Consider the following 17,905-nt stretch of genomic DNA (forward strand, 5'->3'; position numbering starts at 1 on the left):
TATGGATGTCTCTGTTCATCTGAAAACCTTTCAAGCCGAAGCATCACCTAAATAACACAGCACCAGAAGTGCTCTTGGCAGGACACGGCATTGCACTGTTTCCACTAGGTTGCTACTTACTTTGTGTGATATTTTTCAAAGTCACATTGCACTATGGCCCTTGTTACTGTTAATCCCCAGGATAGCAGATGTTGCAATGCCCTCTTTTCATACCTGCTGTTATAACTTCTCTTCTCCAGACTCTGAACCACTCATTATGCCTATTTCATGTACCCCTTCTGTTCATTCTAAACATGTCACCATTTCTAAACATGCCCTGCCCTTCAAGCTGATTGGCCTTATCCTTGCGTATGGAGTGCCCTTCGCTGTTTTCAGATAGCAAATTTCTCCCATCGTCCGCACTCCAGCTCAATGTCACCTGTCCAGGACACTTCCTGTTCTACCCTTCAAGTGACTCATTTCTTCCCTGTACTTCCACCATGCTTGATACATATTTCTCTCCTTCCCTAGACTCTGCGCTCTCGGAGAACAGGAACTGTGTCCTCTCCATCTTTGTGCCCATAGCCCCCAACCTAATACCTGCCTTGTGGTAGGCCTTGACAAATATTTCTTTTAAAAATATATATATATTGATTGATTTCAGAGAGGAAGGGAGAGGGAAAGAGATAGAAATATCAATGATGAGAGAGAATCATTGATTGGCTGCCTCCTGCACCCCCTCTACTGGGGATCAAGTCTGCAGCCCAGGCATGTGCCCTGCCCAGAAATGGAACCATGACCTCCTGAGTTATAGGTTGATGCTCAACCACTGAGCCACACAAGCCAGGCTGACAAATCTTTCTTTCTTTCTTTCTTTTAAATATATTTTATTGATTTTTTACAGAGAGGAAGGGAGAGGGATAGAGAGTCAGAAACATCGATGAGAGAGAAACATTGATTAGCTGCCTCTTGCACACTCCCTACTGGGTATGTGCCCACAACCAAGGCAACCACGGTACATGCCCTTAACCGGAATCGAACCTGGGACCCTTGAGTCCGCAGGCCGATGCTCTATCCACTGAGCCAAACCGGTTAGGGCTGACAAATATTTCTTGAATGTCATCTTTATATACAATAAGGGCCTGGGGCTCTCTTTGGAGCCAGAGTGGGGCATTGAAAAACTGTCCAGATTCTCCTTTGTGAGTCATGATAGACCCACTGAAACTGTCTCTTTTATTTTTTTCACCCAAGGATATATTTTCCATTGATATTTAGAGAGAATAGAAGGAAAGGAGGGAGAGAGAAAGAAAAGCATCAGTGTGAGAGACACCAATTGGTTGCCTCCTGCACATGCCCTGACTGGGGCCTGGGATCAAACCTGCAACCCAGGTACATGCCATTGACCGGGAATTGAACCCACAACCCTTTGGTGTGTGGGCCAATGATCTACCACCAAGAAACACTGGCCAGGGCTGAAACTGCTTATTTTATAAGGGACTCTCCTTCAACCTGACATTTCCAGCATGCTTCCGAGTGTATAAGCATATTATTTGACATGTTGCCTAGTTGTGTATGGGAACTATTCATACTTCCTAATGGGACAGTGTAGATTATGATCCAGCCCTTACCAATAATTGCTCTCATGTGTCCACTCAGGAGCACCATCCTTTAATCCCCCTTCTGCCTTAACACACCAGAGCATATCACAGATGCATGTTTAGCATGGCGGGGCTACTAAGGGTGAAGGTCTATCACCTGTTCACCTTGCCTTCCTCTGGAACCAAGCACCTGCAGAGTGCTCAACAAACAGGTGCTACCTGGCTTAATTTCAGCTCAACATGTGCCTAAGTTTCCTGCAGCTGCCTACTTGTCACATGTGCCTGGCCAAAGGGAGCTGGGTAGCATGGAAATGTACCTGCTGGTGGTGATCTCACATAGAAGTATGATGAAATTGCCCAGAGAACAGTTGTCTGTGCTTGAGTCTAAACTGTCATGACTTAGAAGACTAAATGGTGGTGATTAACAGCATTTGAGTTCCAAATATTATTTTAATGCAGCCTGACTTACCTGACATTGGAAGTTATGTAATCTTTTTAAAAATATTTTTATTTCAGAGAGGAAGGGAAAGAGAGAAACCTCAATGATGAGAGAGAATCATTGATCAGCTGCCTCCTACTGGGGATTGAGCCCACAACCCGGGCATGTGCCCTGACCAGGAATTGAACCATGACCTCCTGGTTCATAGGTTGATGCTCAACCACTGAGCCACACCAGCCAGGCAGAAGTTATATAATCTTTTCCCTTAGTTTCTTCCTTGTAAAACAGAGATGATAAAACCACCTTATAAATTATTGTGGGAATTTCATGACTTGAGATGGTGTTTTTAAAGTATTTAGTATAGGCTTAAACAAAACAGGGACTCAGTAAATGAAAGCTGCTACTTATTATTTCAATTATTTGACACTTTTACCTTTTTGCAGATATGGAATTTCTATGTCACAGAGGTCAGCTGGTCAGCATTCTAAGTTGACTTCTGAAATCAGATGTCAGGGCAAGGCTTTATGCTGCCAAGCCTCTCTCCTTACTCATTATGCTCTCTGACATATAAATCTCATCCTCTATGCAACACCCAAAGTTCACAAATCATTTCTTAGTATTTCTTTGGGTTCCAGAATTTGCTAAGCCCATGAAATCCTTTTTTGTTATTGTTGTTTTTGTTGTTAATCCTCACCCAAAGATATTTTTCCATTGACTTTTTTTTTTAGAGAGAGTGGGAGGGAGGGGGAGAGACAAAGAGAGAGAAACATCGATGTGAGAGAGACACATTGATTGTCTCCTGGCATGTGCCAGGGATCAAACCTGCAATGGAGGTACATGCCTTGACCGGAATCAAACCTGGGACTCTTCTTTCCATGGGCCGATGCTCTGTCCACTGAGCCAAACTGGCTAGGGCCATGAATTCCTTTTTAAAACATTAAAGCTGAACAGGTCCTCAGACATCATCTCACCCAAATCACTACTTATTTTACAGACTGCTAAGGATACTGAGCCCTGAAGAGGAGATGAGCCATGCCTAGTGTCACACATTTAGGGGGTAACAGCTGGAGGCAGAAACAGGTTTCCAGATGTGATGGCCCTCCTCTTTCTGATACATTTTGCTGTACCTCCTAGAGTCATGTTCGCAGTGGCTCAAGCTATGCCTTCCCTTGGTCTTAGAGTTCCCAAAGCCACTTTGCTCCTTTCTGAGTAGCCAGCTATTTCCTTCCCTTGGTGAGCAGCCGGCACTTCAGGTAACTTGACAGCAGCCCAAATATAGCTCTTTATAGGGATAGCCTGGTGCTGGGACAGGAGACAAACTGTGGGACACATGCTGGTGCCATCACCAGGGACCCCAGCACCAATCCCTGGCAAAGTTTCGCTCTTAACCTTCCAAACTCAACCAAACCTACCCCCTTCTTGGGGAACACTGAATTTTAATTTTATTTTTTTAATTCTTACCTGAGGGCATGCTTTTATTGATTTCTTTTTAGAGAGAAAGAGAGAGGGAGAGAAATATGGATGTGAGAGCCTTGCATTCACCCCCAGTGGGGATTGAACCTGCAACCTGGGCATGTGCCTTGACCAGGAACTGAACCTGCAACCTTTTGGCGTACTGGCAATGCTCAAACCAACTGAGCAATGCCAGCCAGGGCAGAACACTGAATTTTAAAGAGAATTGAGACTGGACTCTTTCCACAGTTTGCTCTAGTTCTCATTTTACAGGTAAAGAAACTGAGGCTCATAGAGGTTAAGGAATAGGCTCAAGTTCATTCAGCTATTAAAGCTGATTTCAATCAGGTCTCTTTGAATTCAGTGAAGTGGTTAGGGTTATATCTGTAAAATGGAAACTGAAGGACTTATAAAATATGTTGCGCCCTGGCTGATTTGGCCCAGTGGGTAGAGCATCGGTCCTCGGACTGAAGGGTCCCTGGTTCAATTCTGGTCAAGGGCACGTACCTTGGTTGCAGGCTTGATCCCCAGCCCTGGTTGGGGCATGCAGAAGGCAATCGATGTGTCTCTCTCACATCTATGTTTCTCCCTCTGTCTCTCCCCGTCCTTTCTACTCTCTCTAAAAATCAACAGAAACATATCCTCAGGTGAGAATCAACAACAACAAAAAACGTTGCTATGAGGATTAGACGAGCTCATGAAGGTGAAAGTGTCAAGAGGAGAGTCGCTTGAGAGAAGGAACCATCTTACTCATCTCTGCAGCACCAGGGACTGGAACATTGTTGGTAACTGATACATTTTTTAAAATATATCTGTGGATGTATAAACTAATAAATGACTGAGTGAGAGGTGCCTGGAATGCAAGAGGTTTTCAATAAATGCTTCTTTCCCTCCCTTACTCTGGAGGGTGACAGCTGTATCTGCCATCTCTGTGCCTAGCACTTGCTAGGCCCTGATGAGTGTATGTAGGTGACTCTCAGGAGCACTGAGCCTTTGAGGTACTAGGGAAATGCATGCCTTTTCAGCAGCAAGCAGCGGCTGGTACTCTGAGCTCCAGGGAATGGCATATTTCCCTCCACTGCAGGGTGAGTGCCACCCACTTTTCAAGCTGACCCTAGTGCCGTAGTTACCCTGAACTCAGTGTCAGGCCCAGTTGCACGCACCAGGGGAGGGCAGTGGCAAAGCCTTTGAACTGTGGAAAAGCAGGCAATGGCGATATGGCCACCAGTGAGCAGAGGATGTACTCTGCCCTATCAGATTTAGCTTCATCCCATTCTTCCATCCCACCTCTCTTTCTCTATCTTCTTGGGGCTTCAAACGTCAGTCCCCTGTTTCTGGTGAGTGAGTTACTGAGTGTCCACAAGAGTGCCTGGCATATAGTAGCTGCTCAATAAACATTGGTGGGATGAGTAAATAAATAAATGAAAACAGGACCAAAGGAAGAGACAGGCTGACTGATGCGTGTCTATTTATTGGCACAGGGTCCTACAGGGCCAAGACCACACCCTCCCCACCCTCTTCCCTGTAAAAATAAACTCTGTCCTTCCCTCTCCCTGTTCTATCTGCTTTCCGGCTTGGTCCGGGAAGACTCAGCCCTCCCTTAAGAGTTGTGCCCCAAGACACAGGAACTAGCATCCCCTACACATACACACTTCCACTCTGAGCCCAGGGAAACCAGGAGGCAGCAGGGAGGCTTGCAGAGGCCCTCGGGCTTCCACTAAGAGCCAAGCACAGTTGGTCTGTCAGTGAGGGTTGGCAGCAGTGTGGGAAGCAGCAGTATGAGGAGCGTGAGGTGGAGGGCGGCCCCTGAGGGGGGTGCTAAAGGAGCTAAGTCCACTCCCAAGTGAGCATTGTGTGAGCCTCCAGAAGAAGCATAGCAGGCCCCATGGCCATCCAGCCAAGTGAGCTTGGGGCTAGAAAGGCCAGCTCCTTCCTGGGGGAGCTGATGCCCCCCACCCCCCACCCAGGCCTCCTTCAGGCAAGGTGACATGGAAGGATGTCACAGTGAGTGGTGGGGGCTCTGCTAGAGGCAGGGGCACCCCCAAAGCAGAGGCACAATGTGGTGGTTGAGCAGGGACTGGGACCTATGTCACCTGTGGTGTGGAGGGGCTAGACCCAGTCCAGCTGGCATGTGCCTTCTCCAAACTCCAGAGCAAACAGCCTTGCTGGGCGAGCTGCCCCAGGCCCTAGCAACAGCTGGCCACTTCTCCCCGGACCCAGGTCTACCACACTTCACACAGCTGCCCTGGGTTCATGGGGGAGCCGACAGGGCAGCCGAAGTGCCGCAGGAAGTCACGGGAGTTGGAGAGAGTGCCCAGCACACGGAAGCGGGCAGGGCTGTGGGGGTCGGTCACCAGCCCCTCGTGAGAGCTCTCGGGTGTGCGGACCGAGCACCACACCTGCGGGCCAGGACAGACACGGGGACATACGGTGTCTAATGTGGGCAAGGTCACAGACTGGGCTGCAGCAGAGCCATCCAGGGACACAAACCACCACTGCACCGCCCCTCAGCTCAGGAGGCCTCAGGAACACAGGCGGGGCTCAGCCAGCATCAGCTCCAACCCCTGGCTATCAGCAGTAAGGGAGGGGATGCACCCTCTCTCCCCAATTCCTTGAAGGCCCTTCAAAGCTGTCCTGGAAATGGGGCTGCTGCATCTGAGGGGAAGAAGCCCACCCCCAGAGGCTGCCTGCTGTCGTGCCAAGTGCCTCGAGGACACCCTGCCTGAGTCGCACTCTGCCACTTACTTTATTCCTGGGTAGCCCTGGAGGAGCCACTCTGTACCTGAGCTTTAGTTTCCTCCTCCACTGCCACCTCCCAGTACACGGTGAGATCAGTCCTGCTGCCCACCCCGCCCCCTCAAGCAGGCCCGGCCCTGCCCTCTGAGATCTGCAAAAGCCTCCTGAAGAATCCTCTCTCCCCAGGCTTCCTCACAGGCTTGGGTGTGCCCCAGCCAAGAGGCCTCCCCAGACCACCTTCCACCCCCACAACTTTGGCCCCACTTCCCACATGTCCCAGACTTCTAAAGACACACCCAGGAAGAAGCGGGAGAGGGGCAGACCCCAGGCCTCCCAGGAGGGCAATACCTGGGCAAATCCCACAAAGAAGAGCTGGTGGTTGGTGAGCCCCACAGCTGGCAGCTGCTGCTCCTCCCCATGCTTTCTCAGCCACGCCTTGTAAGCCTAGGGTTGGACACAGGAGCGGTAAGTCCACCAGGGACTACCCACCCCCTCCAACCCACTCTCCGCCCTCCACTTCCTCCCCCCACAGGGTGGGCCTCAGCCACTGGAGGGATAGCCAGGCACTCACGTTGTAGGCAGCCTTAAGCCCTCCATTGTCAGCAATGTTCTCCCCCAGTGTCTGGCGGCCGTTGAGCTTCTCCCCATTGACCCGGTACTGGCTGTACTGCTCCTCCATGCAGGCCGTGTGATTCTGGAAGGCTGCCAGCGACTCATTCTGCCACCATGGCCGCAGGTTCCCTTCCTTGTCATACTCACGCCCTGAGGAGAATGAACCTTTGCACCCCACCGGGACCAGAGCTCAACCCTTGAGGTCAGGAGCTCCCCTCTCCAGGGTTCGTTCGACCTGCTCCCAACATCTCAAGGCCTTGCAGGAGCCACTGGGAATTGTAGGCTGAAGGGAACAACTCCATGGGCCTCTACCTTGGTCATCAAAGGCATGTGTCAACTCGTGGCCCATCACCACACCGATGCCACCAAAGTTCAGGGCCCTGGCAGGTGAGGAATGCTGAGTGAGGAGACGGTAGGGGGATTTCTGGATCCCACCTCCAGCCCTGCTCCCAGCCCACCCATAGGCCCAGGCTCCAACACCCAGCCCCTCCTGCCTCAGACACACTTGGGGTGGTTGCGGGCGTAGAAGGGGGCCTGCAGGATGCCAGCAGGGAAGACAATTTCATTCTTGGTTGGAAGGTAGTAGGCATTCACTGTCTGGGGGGTCATGCTCCACCTGGGGGCGGGAAAGGGAGAGGCTTCATCTCCTGACTCTCCCGATGCTCCTCCCAGCCCAGCAGCCTTGACCTACCTCCAGCAAGGACCTTGTGTCACTGGTTTGGATCAGTCTTGCCCATCCCCCCAAGCCCTGGAAACCTCCCCTGCTTCTCTTGCTGCCCCAACTGTCTACCGCCCTCCATTCTCACTGTTCCCGGCCGGGAGGCTTTCGGAGCTGGTCAGCCATCACTTTGGCAGTGAAGTTGTACAAATTCAACATGTTCTGGAAGAAGGAATCTTCAGAGACTTCATACTACCGGAATGGTGGGAAGGAGAAAGCAAGCAAGAGAACATGTTGGAGCAGATAAAGTTCCAGCTTGGCTACTAATTAGCACCTCTCTGAGCCTCAGTTCCTTCAACCATAAAGTATCTAGTAAGTAATAAACACCAATACTTGGTGAGCACTTATGCACATTGCTTTTTTCCCCCCACATACTCCCTCCTTTTGTTCTCACAGGAACCCTACGAGGTAGGAACTTATAGGACCCCCATTTTACAGATGAAGAAACTGAGGCTCAGAGAGAGAGAGAGGTTATCTAACTTGTCCAGGGTTACACAGATAGAGGTAGAAACAGGATTTGAGTCAGGTTTGACTGCAAATCCCTGCTGGTTCACACTGCCTTCTACTAAGGTGTGCCCTGCAGCCTAGCACAGAGCCGGCACTTGAGCAATGTAGGTTGCCTGCATTGCCTCTGAAAGGAACTAACCAGCACCTCTTTCCCTCCTATTGAGTGCTTGAGCTCCTATTGAGCCCAGGGAATAGTGCCCCTCCATGGGGCTGAAGCAGAGGTACTCACCCCATCATAAACATCATCCAGCTCTTTAGGCTCCAGGATGAAGTCCGGGAAGCCGATCATATCATAGATGGCATCTGCCTGAAGAGACCAGGTGATGGGTTTCCTTCCCCAGTCTCCCATAAAACTGTATCCTCCATCCCCACCTCAAGATGGCGCCCCAACCCTGGCCACAGCTTACTTTCTCTTTGGCTGCCTGGCGGGTCTTCTCATCCATCCAAACCAGCTGTCCCAGGCTCTCCTCAAAGGCATCTCGGATCTCGCTAATCATCCCCTCTGCCTGGGAGGGAAGGGACACAAGTCTGGCCCCCACTCGCATTAATGAGTCCTTTCTCCCCCGTCCACCTGGTGTCCCATCCCTGTCCTTCCAGGGGAGCATGTGGGAGTGCCCAAATCCCTGAACTAAGGCTGAGCATCTGGGGAGGATGAGAAGGAAACATGCTTTGTGAAGGTGCTGGGATTGTGGGTGTCTTTTGTTCTAATTAATCAAAAATTTTAACTGAAAATTCAATTGAATTAATATTAAATTTAATGTAGCGCATTGATTTTTATCTGATGACAAAGGGAAAGCATTGATAACAGGAAATTGCGAAAACTGAGAAGAATTGAAGAAGAAAATAGACCACTTATAATCCCTCACTCAGAGACAACTTCATTTAACATTTGATTATTTACTTATAGTGTCTTTCCATATATATATAATGGAATTATATTGTACAATATGTGTGTGTGTGTGTGTGTGTATTTTGCAACTTCTTTTTCACTTAAAAATATATCATCAGTTTTAAAGCTGCCTCATAGCCCATTCTAACCACAGTTTATTTTTCCATTCTCCTATGATTAGACATTTAAGCTGTTTTTATTCCCTCTTATTATCAACAACACTGCCATAAACATTCTTGTAGATAATACTTTCAGCACATTCATTATCATCTTTTTTAAAAAAATATATTTTTATTGATTTTTTACAGAGAGGAAGGGAGAGGGATAGAGAGTTAGAAACATCGATGAGAGAGAAACATCGATCAGCTGCCTCCTGCACACTCCCCACTGGGGATGTGCCCGCAACCCAGGTACATGCCCTTGACCGGAATCGAACCTGGGACCCTTTAGTCCGCAGGCCGACGCTCCATCCACTGAGCCAAACCGGTCTCGGCACATTATCATCTCTTAATAAAAAAATAAATAAAGCCCTGGTCGGTGGTTCAGTGGTTAGACCCTCATTCTTTGAACCGAAGGGTCGAGAGTTCGATTTCTGGTCAGGGTACACCCAGGTTGCAGGTTCGATCCCCAGTTGGGGCGCCTACATGAGGCAACCGGTCGATGTTTCTCTGTCACATTGATGTTTCTCTCGCTCCCTCTCCCTTCCTCTCTTGAATCAATGAAAAACATCCTCAGGTGAGAAAAATAAGTAAATATTGTTTTTTCTTATGAAACAGGTAACATAAACTCATTATAGGAAATTTGGGAAATGCAGAAAACTTTAAAGGACAAAAGGAACCCGTCATAATCCCATAATCCCAATTTCCTTCCATTTTTTCCTATACATACTCACAAATATGAACAGTGAATTTTAACTAAAACAAGGGGTAGAGTTGGAGGAAACTTGAAAACTCACAATTTCCTTGCTTTGCCGGTCAAATGTGGCCTTCACAAAGAGGGAGCCCAGAGCGAAGCCAAGGGCATCGTCTGTGTTGGAGATACAGGTCTGCCACCTTGGTATGCAGGACTGCAAGGGACAAAGAGCCAGGCCTCCCAGAGAGGGCTCTGTCCTCCATGCTATCTCTGGGGCCAGCCCCTCTCAGCTCGAGACAATGGAGGCCTGGGTTTGGGTGCCATCTCTCCTTGGGCTCCATGGACAACGAGGAGCACTATCACAAGGTGTGCCAACCCCCTCTGAGAAACCTCGGGAGAAACGTGTGTGCTACCCACTCTGTTCCTGGCGCTCTCCTCCTCTTAAATTCCTAAGAGGCCCATTGGGTCCAGAGGTTTCTTTGCTCAGCTCCACATCTCAGTCCCCCACGCCAGAAACCTGGAAGTCACCAGCTTCCCCCCTCTCCTTACCCCTACATTCAATTTATCACCAGTTCCTACAAACCACTTCCTAATCATCTCTCCCGACCACCCTTTTGCCACTGCCCTGCACTACAACACTCTCATCTCTTGCCTGAAGATTGCAGTGTTCTCCTAACTGGAAACTCTAATTCCATTCTCCTCCCCTCTCCTCGGCCACTCTCCTCCATCTTCCATTTGGCTGCCAGAAAGATGATCTAATACATAAATCTAACTGCGTTTCTCTTCTCCTTAAAACCATCCCATGGTTCCCCATCCCTGAAAAAATAAAACAATGCCAGACTTCTTAACACAACCTTCGGGTCCCGTCACGGATGGCCCCAGGCCCATCTCCCCACCCTCAGCCTCGGCTGCCCTGTCCTCAAGCTCACACCAGAACACATGCAAACCCACCATGCTCCCTCTGGCCTCTGGGAATTTTCACATCCTGTTCCTTCTGCCTGGACTGCCCTTCTCTCTTGTTTGTTTGGAGAACTCACTCTTCAAATGTCACCTCTTCGGAGTAGCCTTTCCTGATGCCACCTATCCCCCCAGGTATAATGTGCTGTCCCCACCTCTGTCCTATAACATGAAGAAGTTCTTTCATTCAATGCAAGCTCTTATCACCCTTAAATAATTGTACATGTCCACTTTCCCCACTGACCAGGGCGCCTAGAATCCAAGAACGGCATATATCCTTCCTGCACATACTCCTGCTTTACAGACCTGGGAATGGGGATTCAGAGAGGCTAGGTGACATGACCAAGGCCCATTGGCTAAAAAGATGGAGGAGTTGGGGTTGTAACCCAAGCCCGCTTGATCCTGTGCTCCCTAACACACCATGAGGCAACTGGTGCCTGACACAGTAAGCGTGAAGCCTCGGCGAGGCCGGGCAGGAAAGTGGGAGTAGAGACGAGAGCCCACCTTTTTGGTGCCATAGAGGGTCTGCAGCAGCTTCTCTTGTGCAGACTCAAAACGGCGGTCCAGGCTCGAGGTTGTCTTCTGCACCAGGTTCCAGATCAGGTAATTGTTCAGGGTGCTGGCGTCCAGACCAAAACATAAGAAAAAGGCAGGTGGGTTACCATTGCTACCCTAAACCAGCTCCACAGATGTGCAGGCAGCTGGCTGAGAGGCGTAGGTGGGAGCTGTCCCAGAATCAATCTCTCTCTCTCTCTCTCTCTCTCTCTCTCTCCCTGGGACCATACACCTGCCTGCAGAAGTCAGGTTGGAGCAGGGATACAGATCACATGTAGACCCCCTGAAGCCCTGGCTGAGGGGAGTAGATCACAGACATTGTTTTTTGCTGGCTGGAATGTCCAGGGCCTTGTCAAATCCTTCTGTGTCTGGTATGCCACTTCCCTATGCTCAGTTCCTGCCCGGGACCTGCACGGAGCCCTGAGCCCCATCCCCCATACCTTGGCTCCGTGTGGTTGATGAGCTCTGACACCTGTTGCAAATAATCCGTCCCATACACCACCACAGGCTCAGAGTCGCTCAGCTCCAGCGGTGACAGCAAGAAAGACAGGAATTCCAGCCAGTCCATGGAGGGCGCCAGGGCCTGGGAGCAAAATATATCTCAAGCCTCCCTGCTTGCTCACCTGGCTCCCAGCAGACCCTTCACCCACTGATATGTTGGAGCCTGGGAGTCCTTCCCATTACCAAGGTAACAGCTATTAATTGCTTTGTGGCCCCTTCCTTCAATAAACCCTTTTCCAGGCCTGAGCGCCCCTCAATCTCGGAGCCCAGTCACTTATTCAAGGAAAACCACCACGTGTGATATTTAGCTGGGGCACAGCTATTCACAGATTTTCATAACAGTTGAAAACACCATTCCTCTGATACCACCCAGCATCCCTACATAGGTGACCTCTCCTCTAGAACCCCCTGACCCAACTTCTCCATAATCCAACAACTGAAGGGTTGATGCCTGGCACAGTGAGGGCCCCCTAGGAGATGCTTCCACACACTTTCTGATTGTTTCGTGGATATCTTGTACAAGTTGTTACAGGTTTTTAACTTGATCTCTCTATGCATGCCCAGGCAACAAGAAAGGGACCAAGGGATGGCCCAGTGAAAGATGGCCTACAGTGGTCACCACTTTTCTTTCCAGGATAGCAACTATGCAGCTGGGAAGCTCAGAAAGGCAAGGAAGTGAAAAAAGGACCGGCTGCCTCAGGAAGATGGCCTGAAGAGAAGCTGAGAGGTCTGCGCCAGGGGCTGGCGCCTCCCAGTTGTCCCTGTTCCCCACTGGCCCCACCTGCAGCTCTGCGATGCTCATCTTGCGATAGATCTTCTCCTCGTCCCGGCGCTGGTCCTGGGGCACCGTGATGTTGGCCAGTTGTATCTCCAGCTCCAGCACCTTCCGCATCTGCTCCCGTGTGGAGGCTGGCTGTCCACCCAGCAACATCCCCAGCTCTTCCATGTAGTCCAGGTAGGCAGTAAGCACCTGTCAAAACCCGAGTCATCCTTACAGCCCAGCAACAGGTCCTGCCCAAGGCTGAGGGAGTCTGTTCTGGCCGCCACCTCTGCTTACCATTCCTTCCGCTGCCCCTCAGCACTGTTTAGCACTGACTCCCTGTGGTCCCCCTCCCAGGGACCACTCTTCACTCTCACCCGGAGCTCCCTTAATCACCAAAGGCCATCTTCTCTTCCCTTCTACTGAAAAGTTTTAGAATCCCTTTCTCTAAACTTCAGCTTTTCTCATGGTCCCCACCTCTCCTTTTCCTCACTGCTGGTGTCAGAGGCAGAGGTGTGAGTATCAATCTCAGTCAACCCAGCTCCTCAGGGGGATGGTTAGTTCAACCAGTGATCTTGACCCCTACCCTGCCCACTGACTTACCCCTTCCTCTCTCTACCTCCTTACCTTCATCTTGAGACTGACTTTTGATACTTTGCTAAACTTTGCTTTACTGCTAAGTTTTTATCCTCTCTGAACCTTTTGCACTGCAGCTTCCCAGAGATGCTGGCATAGGAGACTCCCTACCCATGACTACTGGCAACACGGTAAGAGCCTTTCTCCTTCCCTTTCCCAAGTCTTGGACCACGTGGTTCTCTCCTGCATTCTCCAAATTCTCTCTTCCTCTGACTCCGATGATGTCAAAACCACACATCTCTTCACACCACTCCCTGCACTTGAGTCTCTATTTCTTTTGGGATAAATGCTAAACTTGACCCACAATGTTCATGTAATATATGAATCTATATAGCTGTCCAGAAGGACTCGGACCCCTCTCCCTTCCTGCTCTCTCTCTAGTCTGTCAATGGACCATGTTCCTTCCCACCTCAGAGCCTGGACATAAGCTAGCCATTCCCTTTGCCTAAAACACTCTCTCTTCCCTGCAGTCTACCCTGACCCTAGGACTAGGCTGGCTGCCTGTTACACTCACTCTCAGAATGCCATGCTTCTCTGTAACAGTCCTGGCAACTGTAAACAGGACGTACCCAGCTATTTCATGTCTTCTCCCCCACTTGGAGGGCAGTGGCAATGTCGTGTTCACCACAGGCCTAGAAGAGGTCTGGTTGAGGAATGCTCAGTAAGTGTTTGAGAATGAATGAAAGAAGGATAAATGGCTCTCCTGGCTGTCCTACTCCATAGCAGCCTCCTCTTCTGGCTCTTCTTCTCCCACTGTCCTTGAGAAAGGCTTTCCTTTTCTCCTTTTCCTATTCTCCCCCTTTCTCTCCTCTCTCCTAGAGCCTTTGTCTACGTTTCCAAGGAGATGCCCCTCAAGCCCACAGCTCCCTCCAGCCTCATCCTCTCTCCAGGAATGCACCCAGCTTTTACAGCTGCCTGCTGACCTCTCCATACAGATGGTGCCAGGTCCCTCACACTCACACGTCTAACATCAGCAGCTCCCACTCCCTGAGTGTCTGCCACATGCAGGAGCATAAGCTTGCCCCGCCCCCCCCCCAAAATACCATATGAGGTCGGTGCTATGATCCCATTTTGCAGATGAAGTCTCCGGGAGCTGGATCAACCTGCACCAAGCCGCAGAGCTGGGACTGGACTCAAGGTCTGAGTTCAGCATCTGCCCTTTTCCTGTGACATCACATTGTTTCCTCTGACCCAATGTGCCCTAAGCTGGTTCTCCTCCAGGCACCCTTGACTTTCTAAGGACCCCACCATTCCGCCATCATTCTGGTTGGTAGCCTTAACTTGCTTCAACTCTTCCTCCTCCCACTCCTCTCTTCTAACATCCAGTCACCAACAATTCACAATTGGGACTTATGTCTCCTGCATCCTTCCCTTCCTAACAGTCCCTCTGCCTCTTCCCCCATTTGGATCCTTACAGACTCAGAGCCTGAAGTACTGCAGCAACTCTTAACTGATCTTCAAGCTCCCTCTCTTGCATCTACTTTTCACACCCCAGCCAAACTGGCTTCCCAGAGCACTGCTCAGTGGGTCACTCCCTCCCTGCCCTGGAGCATGCACTGGTCCGAGGCCTATACAAGAACTCCTTAGGGTGCCATTGCAGGTCCCTTCCAGAACTAGACCCTGTCCATCTTCCCAGCCTCTCATCTGCTTGAGCTTTCATTTTGCCAAACTGGACCCCTTCCCGTGGTCCAAGTACACCATAGCCTTTCCTTCTTCAACACTTTTGTTTAAACTGTTCTTTTTACCCAGCATAATATCACTCACCCCTAGATATTCTACAGGGCCTGGCTCAAATGTAATTTTTTTAAAAATTTTTGAAGCTCTTTTTTTTTTTTTAATGTTTTTATTGATTTCAAAGAGGGAGAGAGAGAAACATCAACGATGGGATCGAGCCTGCAACCCGGGCATGTGCCCCGACTGACTGGGAATCAATCCATGACCTCCTGGTTCATAGGTCTACGCTCAACCACCAAGCCATGGTGGTGGGGCTCAAATGTAATCTTATTAGGAAACATTCTCTGGCTACCCAAGTCTCTCCTGAGTCCCCAAAACCCTCTTGGAGTCTTATTCTCAGATATCTAGGTCCATGATCCCATCTACACTGAAAGTTTCTTGTAACTCTGAAAGGTACATCTCAGAATTCCCCCACTGCACAGGCACATGGTAGGTGCCTATAAAATGTTTTCCTGGAAGAAGAAGAAGAAGAAGAAGAGGAAGGAAGGAAGGAAGGAAGGAAGGAAGGAAGGAAGGAAGGAAGGGAGGAAGGAAGGAAGGAAGGAAGGAGAGAGGAGAAGACAGGAGAGGAGAGGAGAGGAGAGGAGAGGAGAGGAGAGGAGAGGAGAGGAGAGGAGAGGAGAGGAGAGGAGAGGAGAGGAGAGGAAAGAAGGAAGAAGGGAAGGGAAGGGAAAGAAGAATGAAGGGGAAAAGGAGGAAGGAAGGGTAGTCAGCTCACTAGGTGATAGGACAGGCTCATCTTAGTTCTCCACCCTGACCTTGGGAAAAGTAAACAGAGATCAGCCCAGCTCAACAGGGGGCAGGGATGGGGACTCAGGATGCTCCTTACTTTCTCATTGGCGGTCCTGTTTAGGTAGTAATCTCGAGAAGGTAGAAAGAGCCCAGACTGGTCCACCTGCAATAGCAAGGTAAAGGAGTAAGCCCACCCCCACCTAAACCTGGACTCTTGTGCAGGGGGGCGTTCCCAGCCTGCTGGTCAGAAGGGAGGAGAGTCTGGCCTCAGCAAATGGTCCATAAGTCCTCCCCCACCTTTCCCCAGCCGTGTACCTGTATAACATTGCTGTTGGAACTCTTAGAGTCAGCGCTGATGTAGACGGTGAAAAAGGGAGAGGCCCTGTAGGTCCCTGCTACTGCCTTCAGCACCTCCATGAAGTTGTCTTGGTCCCAGGGCCCCGTAACATTCCAACCACCAATCTGAGTAGAGACCATCGTGGAACCTATGACACAGGGGCCCCCAAAGCTTCCAGGGGGCCACACCCTCTTCCAAGTCCTGTCCTCTCCCTGCCCACAGCCCACCCAGGGGCTGTACTTTTTCAATGAGGTCTCGCAGCGGCTGGGCTCCCAGCTCCTCGATGCGCTCCACCTGTAGGCAGGATAGGTAGAAGCGCTGTGTCTTCCGCTCAGCTTCGCTGCTGGAATTGAAGGTGGTGTTTTCTGTGGAGTAGAATAAAGGTCCAGGTGGCAACTATGCTGACTGCTGAGCAGGTTCCCGGGCCCTTACTTGGTCCCTCTTTTGCCTTCTGATCATGGGGCTTCCCTCCTAATGCAAACCCAGGAAGACTGGGTGAAACAGCCAAGTGTGGCTTCCTCTCCCCTGTCCATGAAGACCATCCAAGATCTCTGAGCACTACAGGCTCCCTGGTGCCTACCACAGCTCAGCAGCCCTCCAGACAGAATGCAGAGAGGAGTTCCTCCATTTACTCAGAGGTCTGCCCCCTGAAACCCATCTCCACCTTTCAGGAGTCCCCTGCTCTCTGCATCCCTTACCCCAGGAGTGTTCTCAGTCATTTCTTCATTTGTGGACATTTATTAAGTACCTACTGAGTGCCAAGCCTTATGCTGGGCACGAAGCAGGTACTTGGCACAGGCCCCGGACAGGCGCACTCACCCAGCAGGTGCTTCAGGATGGCTTGGTTCTGGTCCCAGAGGCTATTGAACGTGTTCCAGCGAGAACGCCCGTCAGGCAGGGGGTTCCTCCGAATCCAGCCTCCGCAGGAGAACTGGTAAAAGTCCTCACAGGGGCTCACCCCGCGGTCAAGGGTCTCCAGGATTTTCCCAGCCACTCGAATGCAGGCCTCTGTGAGGCAGGTGCTGTGGGAAGGGTCTGTGGCAGGGAACATGGCCAGGATAGGGGGCTGTCAGTCGGTCTGAGAAAGGCAAATGCTTTGAGAGGGGCCGTGACAGCGGGAAGGTTGGAAGGAGGGAGACAAGCCGGGGAAGGTGGCCCACCCAGAGGATATCTTAGAGGCCCGTCAGCTCCAGAGTCCCCACAGCTGGAAGTGCTGGGGGCCGGTATGAGCCCACCTACCTCTGTGGTACTGGACCCCCAGGGCCACAACGCAGCCCAGAAGCAGTGCAGCCAGCAGCAGAGAGACCACTGCCAAGACCAGCTCCAGCTGGGTGTGCAAGCCTAGGAGGTGTCTTGTCCTCTTCTGGAATCCCACCTGGGGAACAGGGTGACACAGCTAGCCAGCTGCAGGTGGGGGTGGGGGTGGGGGATCTGAGATCACAGAAGTCCTGGGGGGGCGGGGGTGAAGGCACAGGCAGTTTTCAGAGCCATGGCGTAAAGATGCCACTGGGGTGACCTCTGGGCACGGAGGCAATGAGGCAGGCTGAACTGAGTCTTGAGCCTGTTTTGTGCAACGTCATGGCTTAGCATCGCCTCGCCATAGTCCTAGCGCAGAGGCCAGAGTCAGAGCGGAGGCGGGTGGGGGCAGGTGCAGGGGACCCTCCAGGGCAACCAGAAGCCGCTGGGTATGCCAGGCTTCCTGCCAGGGCGGGGGCGGTGAGGAAGGGAGAACCCCTGGCTCACCTCCACAGCGTCCAGGGAGGCTCCGCCCTCCACGGGGGTCTCGGGTGCGTCGTCTTCCCGCAGCGTGGCCCGTCGGTACTCCACCATCTGCCCGACAGTTGGGGCGCCCACCCAGGTCAGGCGGATGGGGCGCCCACCCAGGTCAGGCGGATAGGGCTGTTCGGCCAC

At 51.1% G+C, this 17,905-nt stretch overlaps 1 protein-coding gene across 3 annotated transcripts in view; it reads right to left on the bottom strand.

Annotated features, from left to right (window-relative positions):
* Positions 1–4,831: 4,831 nt before the first annotated feature.
* LOC118676757 (endothelin-converting enzyme 2) overlaps positions 4,832–17,905 on the bottom strand; it is a 35,434-nt gene continuing 22,360 nt past the window's right edge. For 2 of the 3 annotated variants that reach the window (XM_036351185.1, XM_036351184.1), the window contains exons 2-19: positions 17,738–17,824; positions 17,234–17,369; positions 16,814–17,029; positions 16,235–16,359; positions 15,973–16,119; positions 15,755–15,820; positions 12,577–12,765; positions 11,735–11,877; positions 11,244–11,358; positions 9,886–9,996; positions 8,449–8,547; positions 8,271–8,348; positions 7,623–7,726; positions 7,322–7,432; positions 7,129–7,196; positions 6,776–6,966; positions 6,553–6,648; positions 4,832–5,867 (exon numbers count right to left, since the gene is read on the bottom strand). In XM_036351185.1, coding sequence (XP_036207078.1) covers positions 5,691–5,867; positions 6,553–6,648; positions 6,776–6,966; positions 7,129–7,196; positions 7,322–7,432; positions 7,623–7,726; positions 8,271–8,348; positions 8,449–8,547; positions 9,886–9,996; positions 11,244–11,358; positions 11,735–11,877; positions 12,577–12,765; positions 15,755–15,820; positions 15,973–16,119; positions 16,235–16,359; positions 16,814–17,029; positions 17,234–17,369; positions 17,738–17,824 — 2,259 coding nt within the window. In that variant the 3' untranslated portion in view covers positions 4,832–5,690. The remainder of the gene's footprint in view (positions 5,868–6,552; positions 6,649–6,775; positions 6,967–7,128; positions 7,197–7,321; positions 7,433–7,622; positions 7,727–8,270; positions 8,349–8,448; positions 8,548–9,885; positions 9,997–11,243; positions 11,359–11,734; positions 11,878–12,576; positions 12,766–15,754; positions 15,821–15,972; positions 16,120–16,234; positions 16,360–16,813; positions 17,030–17,233; positions 17,370–17,737; positions 17,825–17,905) is intronic. The other variant, XM_036351188.1, reaches the window with a different exon arrangement.

The sequence above is a fragment of the Myotis myotis genome, unplaced genomic scaffold (genome assembly GCF_014108235.1).
Source record: "Myotis myotis isolate mMyoMyo1 unplaced genomic scaffold, mMyoMyo1.p scaffold_m19_p_2, whole genome shotgun sequence".
Taxonomy (NCBI): Eukaryota; Metazoa; Chordata; class Mammalia; order Chiroptera; family Vespertilionidae; genus Myotis; species Myotis myotis.